This window comes from Mandrillus leucophaeus, unplaced genomic scaffold, assembly GCF_000951045.1.
Source record: "Mandrillus leucophaeus isolate KB7577 unplaced genomic scaffold, Mleu.le_1.0 Scaffold430, whole genome shotgun sequence".
Classification (NCBI taxonomy): domain Eukaryota; kingdom Metazoa; phylum Chordata; class Mammalia; order Primates; family Cercopithecidae; genus Mandrillus; species Mandrillus leucophaeus.
This window is the reverse complement of record NW_012104588.1, coordinates 830020-841498: the sequence shown is the minus strand read 5'-3', so window position 1 is coordinate 841498 and position 11479 is coordinate 830020. Positions and strand designations below refer to the sequence as shown.

Sequence of the window (11479 nt, the reverse complement as noted above, 5' to 3'; positions counted from 1 at the left end):
TAGAAAGGGAAAAATTTAACTTTTGCACAGTGTAGGTGCATTTTAATTATTTTGCTGATATCTGATACGGTCTTTAACACAGTTTAAAAAGTCTTAAGAATAACAAATTATTTTGTGTATCTTAACCGCATTTCTTTGCTTTTACCTTTTAGAAGAAGTCACTGATAAGTATCTCTAAATTTGAATGATTATTTTCTCATAGGCTTTTTTAAATTGATAAGCACTTGGCAAATAGTTATTTTTCTTTCCGTTTGTACGCATGAAATGATAGCCTTCCCACCTTTAAGTAATTTATGGTATTTTAATTTTTATAATCAACTTTATTGAGATATAATGAACACATGATTAAATGCATCCATTTAAAGTATACATTTCAGTGAATTTTGAATTTACACACCCATTTATCCACAATGATCAAGATAAAAGGGAATCCTCTGCCTCAGAAGTTTCTCTGTGCCCCTTCCCAGGCAATCCCAACCCCCCACACCTGGCCCTAGGAAACTGCTGATCTAATTCAGTCCCTCTAGTGTACAGTTATCTTCTCTAGAGTTCCACGTAACGAAAATACACACTGTGTAGTCTCCTGTATCCAGCTTCCTCCAGGATCCATCCATGTGGCACGTATCACTGTTCACTGCTTTTTTTGGTATTCCATTGAATAGACAGTAGTTTGTTGAACCATTCACCCATTGATTGTCTCAGTTTTTGTTGTAAACATATTTATTGCCAGCAACATTAAAAGACACGACAGAATAGAATGTTCATGAGCTTACCAACACTGTTAACTCACAGTTAACCCTTAACAGTAACTATTGGAACTAGTTTCAGATTTGTAAATTTTCTTCCCAGCCTGAGTTTTTAAAATAATATGGGTACAAAATAGCTTTTTTGCTTTTTTACAAAAAGCTACCATAAATATAACTGTTTCTCTATATAATGTACATAATTTTCTTTAAAAAGTATACAATAGGCTGGGCGTAGTGGCTCACACCTGTAATCCCGGCACTTTGGGAGGCCAAGGCGGGCAGATCACCTGAGGTCAGGAGTTCAAGACCAGCCTGACCAACATGGAGAAACCCTGTCTCTATTAAATATACAAAATTAGCCAGGTGTGGTGGTACATGCCTGTAATCCCAGCTACTCGGGAGGCTGAGGCAGGAGAATCACTTGAACCTGGAAGGCGGAGATTGCGGTGAGCCGAGATCGCACTATTGCACTCCAGCCTGGGCAACAAGAGTGAAACTCCATCTCAAAAAAAAAAAAAGTATGCAATATTTATATAATCCCAGCTACTCGGGAGGCTGAGGCAGGAGAATCACTTGAACCTGGAAGGCGGAGATTGCGGTGAGCCGAGATCGCACTGTTGCACTCCAGCCTGGGCAACAAGAGTGAAACTCCATCTCAAAAAAAAAAAAAGTATGCAATATTTATATAACTTACTATATTTGACTTGTCTAATTGTAGAATAATTAGAATTATTTTTCTGTGAAAGTGTTATTAAGGTAACACTGTAGTGAATATTTTCTAAAGGTTTTTTTTTCTGCTCTTGAAATTTTCCTTGAAGCAAATTTCTAGCATTGAAATTATTGGAGATTATATCGATTTTTTTCTTATGTCTTTATAAAGTAACAGAGTTGGGTCAATAATAATAAAAATAATGATAATAATAATAGTAAGTTCCTGGCTGGGCACAGTCAGTGGCTCATGCCTGTAATCCCAGCACTTCGGGAGACCTAGGTGGTCAGATTGCTTGAGCGCAGGAGTTTGAGACAGGCTTCTTGAACCTGGAAGGCGGAGATTGCGGTGAGCCGAGATCGCACTTTTGCACTCCAGCCTGGGCAACAAGAGTGAAACTCCATCTCAAAAAAAAAAAAAGTATGCAATATTTATATAACTTACTATATTTGACTTGTCTAATTGTAGAATAATTAGAATTATTTTTCTGTGAAAGTGTTATTAAGGTAACACTGTAGTGAATATTTTCTAAAGGTTTTTTTTTCTGCTCTTGAAATTTTCCTTGAAGCAAATTTCCAGCATTGAAATTATTGGAGATTATATCGATTTTTTTCTTATGTCTTTATAAAGTAACAGAGTTGGGTCAATAATAATAAAAATAATGATAATAATAATAGTAAGTTCCTGGCTGGGCACAGTCAGTGGCTCATGCCTGTAATCCCAGCACTTTGGGAGGCCAAGGCGGGCAGATCACCTGAGGTCAGGAGTTCAAGACCAGCCTGACCAACATGGAGAAACCTCGTATCTACTAAAAATACAAAAATTAGCCAGACGTGGTGGCGCACGCCTGTAATCCCAGCTACTTAGGAGGCTAAAGCAGGAGAATTGCTTGAACCTGGGAGGTATAGGGTGCGGTGAGCTAAGATGGTGCCACTGCACCTCAGGCTGGGCAAAACAGCGAAACTCTGTCTCAAAAAAAAAAAAAAAGGAAAGGAAAAGCAATTGAACTTTTTGCAGTGCTAATCTCCAGTTGTTTCCTTTTGCAATTTCTATTGCTTCAGGGTGGTGCGTGGTTTCCTTCTTACCACTCTCCTATGGTCCTTGTGTGAGTCCAAGTTCTTTTTGTAGGTCATTTTCATGGTATTGCCAGCAAGTCTGCCCCCTGGTTGGTGTGTATGTGTGTCTGGTTTTCTTTTCCTTTTTAATAGCTTTTTTTGGTCACAAGAATACAGCTCCTCGGTCACAATAGAAAATTAGCAAATCTTAGATATGATTCAGAAAACCCGTGGCTTCAGTTGTTTAGATACTTGTTGTTGTAACAGATTCCTGTAAGTGCCGGTTTATTTTTATTTTTCCCCGAGCAGCATTATGTTAACTTCCACTTAGTATCCTCAGGCCAAGATAAGACCATAAAAAGTCCTTTGGAGAAATTAAAAATAGAGATGTGATGAAGACACGTCCACATCTATTTAGATTTTCCATCAGCATTTATTTAATTTTTTTTTTTTTTTTTTTTTAAGAGACAGAGTCTTAACTCTGTCACCCAGGCTCCCAGGCTGGAGTACACATGCGGTGATAGCTCACTGTAACCTTGACCTCTTGGGTTCATGCAATACTCCTGCCTCAGCGAAGCCACGAGCTGGGACTGCAGGTATGCACCAACACACCTGGCTAATTTGTTAAAATTCTTGGCTTGGCATGGTGGCTCATGCCTGTAAACCCAGCACTTTGGAAGGCCAAGGTGAGAGGATTGCTTGAGGCCAGGAGTTCGAGACCAGCCTGGCTAACATAGTGAGACCCCCATCTCTACCAAAAAAAAAAAACAAACAAACAAACAGAAAAACACCCCCTCTCCAAGTACTCCCTCTCCACATTTTTACATCTAAAGAAAATAACAGAATTTTCATCCACTCTGATAACTATACAAAAAACTATTTCTTTATTATTGTCATGACTCTGACTGCCTGAAGTAATTCTTTTGTAGCATATATAGAAGACTTGTATGTAAGACAGACACTATGTTTATTTCATTGATTATCTCTGAACATGCTATAGTTCTTTATCTTCCTCCTTTTATGTGTACTATGTAAAGTCCTCATCGTTTTAAAAGTGAGTTATTATGGGCCAGGTGCGGTGGCTCCCGCCTGTAATCCCAGAACTTTGGGAGGCGAAGGTGAGTGGATCACTTGAGATCAGGAGTCCGAGACCAGCCTGACCAACGTGGTGAAACCCAGTCTCTACTAAAAATGCAAAAAAAAAAAAAAAAATCCAAAACTAGCTAGGCATGGTGGCACACACCTGTAATCCCAGCTACTCTGGAGGCTGAGGCACGAGAATCGCTCCAACCTGGAAGGTGGAGGTTGCAGTGAGCCGAGATTGTGCCTCTGCACTCCAGCCTGGGTGACAGAGCAAGACTCTGTCTCAAAACAAAAAAACAAGTGAGTGGTTATGCATCTATTTTTTTTCCTTGCCTTTTCAATAACACATAGTAATTTTATATCATCAGGGGTATTCTACATTTTCTTCAGTGGGAAAAACAACATAAAACTAAATATATTTATTTTCTTCTAGACGGCAATGGACGTGATGCAGTTCAGCAAGGAGGAAGTTCGGGAAGTGTCGAGGCTGCTTGCTGGTATACTGCATCTTGGGAACATAGAATTTATCACTGCCGGTGGGGCGCAGGTTTCCTTCAAAACAGGTAAGATTATGCCTGCCTGCCCTCCTCTCTCCCTTTGTTCCTCATAGGAAACTTAAACCTAAATTATTGACTGTCTAGCCTTTTAGAGAGAAAATTCTGGCCGGCTGCGGTGGCTCTTGCCTGTAACCCCAGCACTTTGCGAGGTGGAGGCGGGCAGATTGCTTGAGCCCAGGAAATCGAGACCAGTCTGGGGCAATGTGACCATCTCTACCAAAAATACAAAAATTAGCCAGGCATGATGGTGCACACCTGTAGTCCCAGCTGCTTGGGAGGCTGAGGTGGGAGGATCACCTGAGACTCTGCAGGTTGAAGCTGCAATGAGCTGAGATGATGCCTCTGCACTCCAGTCTGGGCAACAGAGTGAGATCTTGTCTCAAAAAAAAAATAAATAAAAAAGAGAAAATGTTCTGACTCCTTGCATAGAGAGCTACAGAACGTTAGTTTTATCAGATATGAAGTGTCGGTTAAGAAAGGCTCAGAGTGTGTGAAAAGTTACTAGTCAATTGGGATAGCGGCCGTGTTCTCTGTTTAAAAAGAAGGAAGATGAGTCAAATATGTGGAAATATGAGCAACCAAGAATCAACATAGGAAAGTGTTGAGAGTCAGGTGGCATCGTCGTGTTGAGTGCCAGTGTGGTAGAATGGTTAAGACCCTTTGTTTTGCAAGCCAGGATGCTGGGTTCATAGCCCTTCCCTGCTTCATGCTGTTTCCTGTGTTATTTATCCCCTGAACACTCGTGACTTCTCACCTGTACAGTGTCTCAGAGATTTGCTGTCAAGATAAAATGAGTTAACATATAGCTATGTCAGTTGTCATTTTGCTTGACATATGATTTATGTATTACTTTTTAAAACTTTTCTGATGGAAGCAATAGATGAGGTCATGGAAGCTGGAAATTAGATGAGTTCAAGTTCAAAGTGGTTCTAGAGGAGACCAGTACTGTAGGCCAGTAATTCTCAAGTGTCTGGTTCCACCCAGTACCTCTTAATATTCTCAAAAATCTTAGAACCCCAGAGAGCTTTTGTTTATGTGGGTTGTATCTGTTGATGTTGACCACATTAAAAGTTAAAACTTTCTGGCTGGGCACGGTGGCTCATGCCTGTAATCCTAGCAATTTGGGAGGATGAGGCAGGTGGATCACTTGAGGTCAGGAGTTCGAGACCAACCTGTCCAACATGGTGAAACCCCATCTCTACTAAAAATACAAAAATTAGCCAGGCGTGGTGGTGTGTGCCTGTAATCCCAGCTACTTGGGGAGACTGAGGCATGAGAGTCGCTTGAACCCAGGAGGTGGAGGTTGTAGTGAGCAAAGATCACACCAGTACACTATAGCCTGGGTGACAAAGTGAGACTCTGTCTCAAAAAAAAAGTTAAAACTTCTAATTAAAAGTTAAAATGAGATGTTTAAAAAGTATTCTTTATTCAATTAAAAAGAAGAATAATAAACCCATTGCATACTAAAATAAATGTTCTATTTTTATTTAAAAGACTCTTTTCCAAATCAGAAGACAGTAAGGATAGTCACATTATCTTATCTTTTTGCAAATTTCTTTAATGTCTGACATATTGAAAGACAGTTGGGGGCTGGGCACAGTGGCTCACGCCTGTAATCCCAAAACTTTGGGAGGCCGAGGTAGGTGGATCATCTGAGGTCAGGAGTTTGAGACCAGCCAGGCCGACAGGGTGAAACCCATCTCTACTAAAAATACAAAAATTAGCCAGGCATGGTGGCGGGCACCTGTAATCCTAGCTACTCGGGAGGCTGAGGCAAGAGAATCGCTTGAACCCAGGAGGCGGAGGTTGCAGTGAGCCGAGATCACGCCACTCCGCTCCAGCCTGGGAGACAAAGCAAGACTCTATCTCAAACAAACAAACAAAAACCATCTCCACTAAAAATACGAAAATTAGCCAGGCGTTGTGGCAGGTGCCTATAATCTCAGCTACTCAGGAGGCTGAGGCAAGAGAATCGCTTGAACCCAGGAGGCGGAGGTTGCGGTGAGCCGAGATCATGCCACTCCACTCCAGCCTGGGAGACTACTGGGGAGAGAAATAGAGTGAAAAGAGCTGATAACATCTTACTGTTATTAATGAAAGTAGTAGGCCGGGCATGGAGGCCAAGGCAGGTGGATCACTTGAGGTCAGGAGTTCAAGACCAGTCTAGCCAACATGGTGAAGCCCTGTCTCTACTGAAAATACTCAGGAGACTGAGACAGGAGAATCATTTGAACCCAGGATGCAGAGGTTGCAGTGAGCCGAGATCATGCCACCGTACTCCAGCCTGGGCTATAGAGTGAGACTCCATCTCAAAAAAAAAAGGAAGTAGTTGCAAACCTCTGACAGGATCTTGGGGACACCCATGGGATTCCCAGACCACACTTCGTCCAAGCACGAGGCTCTATGCTACTAACCTAGGATTCACTAAGGGAGTGAATAATTTAGCAATAACATGCAGCCTCTAAACTTTGCCTGAGGCATTCAGGAGTGTTCTCTGCGTTAAGGAATCACTAAGCCTGGTTAGCTTCTCAGGGGCGATGGGTTCATTCACCTTTGTCTTACTCTCTGTTTTCAGCTTTGGGCAGATCTGCAGAGTTACTTGGGCTGGACCCAACACAGCTCACAGATGCTCTGACCCAGAGATCAATGTTCCTCAGGGGAGAAGAGATCCTCACGCCTCTCAATGTTCAACAGGTACACATGCTTTGCCATCCGATCCTGCCTTACTACACACTCCTGGGTTTTGAGATCCATAGGCTTGATTCAAATATGTAACTATAATAACAGTTATATTGTAACTGTAATGTATTAATAACTGTTCAAATGACTTTGGTTCATGATCAAAATAAAGAAGATACCCGAGGATTGGGAATAGACAAAGCTATTGAATTGCTGTCTAATTGTGTAAAACAACATCTGATTATTGTTTAACAGTATGGGTCGGATGCAGATTGCCTGACTTTGAACTTGACCCACTTACTACTGTCTGCTCTTGGGAAATTTAGTCACTATGCCTCAGTTTCCTCCGCTATAAGACAAGGATAATTACACCTAATTCATAGGATTTTTGTAAGACTAAAAACAACAAATATATGCTGAGCATTTAATGTCTGGTATGGAGTAAGCACTAAATAAACATTACCTACAACAATAACAATAATGTATTATAATGAAGACAATATAATAATATGTTTTATTTATTTTTGCCTCTGCTGCTGCCTTGAGCAAATGTATATGTGCTAGCTCTTTGTATTAGGGTTCTCTTAGAGGGACAGAATTAATATGATTGATTGATAGATAGATAGATAGATAGATAGAAAGGGGAGTTTATTAAGTATTAACTTATGTGATCAGAAGGTCCCACAATAGGCCCTCTGCAAGCTGAGGAGGAAGGAGAGCCAGTCTGAGTCCCAAAATTGCAGAACTTGGAGTCTGATGTTCTAGGGCAGGAAGCGTCCAGCACAGGAGAAAGATGTAGGCTGGGAGGCTGGGCCAATCTCGCCTTTTCACATTTTTCTGCCTGCTTTATTTTCACTGGAAGCTGATTAGATTTTGCCCACCAGATTAAGGGTGGATGTGGCTTCCCTTAACCCACTGACTCAGATGTCACCCACACAGACACACCCAGGATTAATACTTTGTATCCTGCAATCAAGTTGACACTCAGTATGAACCATCACACTCTTCTAATATGTTTTTAATTGGATAAATAAAAATGCTGACCATATTATGAAGAAAACCTTTGTAAATACAAAGTATAATAGAAAATCAGAAAATTTTAAAAAAGAGCTCACATCTTAATTATTGTTTTAAACCTGCTAACATTCGTACCCGTATATGTGGTTTAGATTCTTTTGTGTAATTCAGCATAGCAAGTTGAGTTTGGAATCCTGGTATTTAATCTTAACAGAAAGGAAATATGTGAGCTCAGTTTATCGTTTCTTTAGATATCTGTCCTTTCCTAGATGGTATCGATTCGCTTCACACTGGAGGGCCAGATGCTATGCTAGTCTTGTGTGTGTCTCTCGAGTGGGGCGGGGATGGCCTTGCCTATCTGGGTGCCAGGGTCAGCTGAGTCTGTGCTGTTTCCTCTCCCCACAGGCAGTAGACAGCAGGGACTCCCTGGCCATGGCTCTGTATGCGTGCTGCTTTGAGTGGGTGATCAAAAAGATCAACAGCAGGATCAAAGGCAAAGAGGACTTCAAGTCTATTGGCATCCTCGACATCTTTGGATTTGAAAACTTTGAGGTAGACTTACTAACAGTGCAGCACATGACTTCTCTTCTGTTCATGATTAGCTGCTGTTGAGCAAATCTCTGTAAGCAAACTCTCTTTTGTTTTTTTTTCCGAAGGAGTCTCACTCTGTCTCCCAGTCTGGGGTGCAGTGGTGTGATCTCAGCTCACTGCAACTTCCACCTCCTGGTTCAAGTGATTCTCCCACCTCAGCCTCCCAAGTAGCTGAGATTACAGGTGCCTGTCACCACGGGCCACTAATTTTTTTGTATTTTCGGTAGAGATGGGGTTGCACCATGTTGGTCAGGCTGGTCTCTGACTGCCGACCTCAGGTGATCTGCCCACCCTGGCCTCGCAATGTGCTAGCATTATAGGCGTGAGCCACCGTGCCAGGCAACAAGCACTGATATTTTTCTCTGCAGATCTTTGTTTTGTCTTTTCTTCACCTTTCCATGTAATCGTGAGTGCGCTAAAGATACTTATTGAATGCTTTCCCCCCTTAGGTTAATCACTTTGAACAGTTCAATATAAACTATGCAAATGAGAAACTTCAGGAATACTTCAACAAGCATATTTTTTCTTTAGAACAACTAGAATATAGCCGGTAAGCACTCATAGAATTCCATTTCCATTTTTTTTTTTTTAAAGCAGCAACTAGATTAGATAGTTTTGAAGCTAAGTTTTCATTTAACTTGGCTATTTAAAATCTTCCTACAGGGAAGGATTAGTGTGGGAAGATATTGACTGGATAGACAATGGAGAATGCCTGGACTTGATTGAGAAGGTAATGTATTTTTGAAGAATGGTTGCAGTCCCAAGGGGGTCCAGCTGGTCTGATTCACATTTATGGGAACAAAATAACGTGCACGAACACGCACATCAAAGATGTGAATGTTTAGAACACAATGGACTGTTTGGAAACCTAAATGTAAATGTGCAGGGTTGAATTTAAATACTTGGCCGCTTCAAACCTATTGTCTCATTGAACTCAGTATTTTAGAATCAGCAGTGTGTGAACTGACTTCCCTTAGATTTTAAGGCAGAAGCAAAACCTTGCCAGTACCAATATAGATTTGCCAGTTGTAAAAGTTTTATCCACAGGAGTAGAAGTTTTATCCACAGAATTGCAGTGGGTTCAATTTTTTTTTTTAAGATTTACATAGAACTTAATTGGTTTTCTCTATAGTGTATCATTATGGATTTTCCAATCAAGAAATTACCATGCCTTTTCTTTTAACCACTCATTTGATAAAGAGTAGAGAAGAGCTCTCAAAATAGTTTGGGATGCACACATTCAACTTTTTTTCTTTTTTTTTTTCTTTCTGAGACGGAGTTTCACTTTGTCGCCCAGCCTGGAGTACAGTGGCACAATCTTGGCTCACTGCAACCTCTGTCTCCCAGGTTCAAGTGATTCTCCCGCCTCAGCCTCCCCAGTAGCTGGGATTACAGGTGTGCCTACCATACCCAGTTAATTTTTTTGTATTTTTAGTAGAAACAAGGTTTCACTGTGTTGGCCAGGCTGGTCTTGAACTCGTGACCTAAAATGATCTGCCCGTCTTGGCCTCCCAAAGGGCTGGGATTGCAGACATGAGCTACCATGCACCCAGATACATTCAACTTTTAATTCATTTCTTCTTTTTCTTCTTTCTTCTAGAAACTTGGACTCCTAGCCCTTATCAATGAAGAAAGCCATTTTCCTCAAGCCACAGACAGCACCTTACTGGAGAAGCTACACAGTCAGCATGCTGTATGTAGAAACCTGCAATTCTTAATCACATCGAAGTAGCACATCTGTGGGTTGGGGTTACGAACCAGACATGTCAGTCCACTGGCCCAACTGTGCTTCCCACATTGAACTTTTATTCTCAAACCAAAGATGTTCTCCTGTTACCAGAACTAAATTGAAATAAGCAAAAGGGTTAGATTTGGGGCTACTTGTCAGAATGCCCAAGCTTATTTAGAGAACATAAAATTGTTAATCTATTACAATGACACAGTCGAGAGTTAACATGGTTTTTATAAAGTGCACCATATGCCGTGTCCTGAAACGCAAATCTATGGCAAATTTGAAAATGATTTTCACTGTCTGTTGTATTTAGTGTTCTCTGGAAGTCAAGGGAAATCCGTGAGTGAAATAAAGCATTGTATTTTTATTTCTAATTTTTTTTTTTTTTTTAGAATAACCACTTTTATGTGAAGCCCAGAGTTGCAGTTAACAATTTTGGAGTGAAGCACTATGCTGGAGAGGTAACTTTTTATTAAGATACCTATTGATATTCGCCTGTTTGATATTCAGAGAAAACAGTAGTTTCAGAACCAATCGTGAATTTATTGGGCTTGGTATGGTGGCTCACATGAGCCTATAGTCCCAGTACTTTGGGAGGCTGAGTCAGGAGGGTCACTTGAGGACTGGAGTTTGAGACCAGTCTGGGCACCATAGATATAAAAAATATCTACAAGATATTTTATAAAAAGTTAGCCTGGCATGGTGACACATCTGTTGTCCTAGCTGTTCTGGAGGCCGAGGTGGGAGGATTGCTTGGGCGTAGGAATTAGAGGCTGCATGAGCCATGATCACGTCACTGCACTTCAGCCTGGGAAATAGAGCAAGACCCTGTCTCTTAAAAACTAAATAAATACATTTATTGGAATGATTTCTTTTTGTGGATCTTTCAGGGAGGTTGCTTATGACCTGAAACTATTCTTTCAATAGTTTTCTCCCCTCTTATTTCTTAAAACTAGGTGCAATATGATGTCCGAGGTATCTTGGAGAAGAACAGAGATACATTTCGAGATGACCTTCTCAATTTGCTAAGAGAAAGTCGGTATGTCAGTCTTCTCCCTGAGAAGTCCTTAGCAAGTAAATGAATATTTGTGTAAATGCTTTTAATTCCCAAATATAGAACAAATTGCTGTTATGTAAGAAACTTAATATTGTTTTCCCCAGGTAATATTTCATCAACGAAATAACTCAAAAGTATAACATAATAATACAAGCAAGGTCGGGCACGGTGGCTCACGCCTGTAATCCTAGTACTTTGGGATGTCAAGGTGGGCAAATCACCTGAGGTCAGGAGTTTGAGACCAGCCTGGCTA

At 40.9% G+C, this 11479-nt stretch overlaps 1 protein-coding gene across 1 annotated transcript in view; it reads left to right on the top strand.

Annotated features, from left to right (window-relative positions):
- The window catches only part of MYO10 (myosin X), a 362468-nt gene that overhangs the window by 219435 nt on the left and 131554 nt on the right, over positions 1 to 11479 (top strand). The window contains exons 9-17 of the mRNA XM_011993607.1: positions 2517 to 2560; positions 4027 to 4156; positions 6726 to 6844; positions 8252 to 8398; positions 8887 to 8987; positions 9101 to 9167; positions 10038 to 10130; positions 10562 to 10630; positions 11126 to 11208. Of these exons, the coding sequence (XP_011848997.1) occupies positions 2517 to 2560; positions 4027 to 4156; positions 6726 to 6844; positions 8252 to 8398; positions 8887 to 8987; positions 9101 to 9167; positions 10038 to 10130; positions 10562 to 10630; positions 11126 to 11208 (853 nt within the window). The remainder of the gene's footprint in view (positions 1 to 2516; positions 2561 to 4026; positions 4157 to 6725; positions 6845 to 8251; positions 8399 to 8886; positions 8988 to 9100; positions 9168 to 10037; positions 10131 to 10561; positions 10631 to 11125; positions 11209 to 11479) is intronic.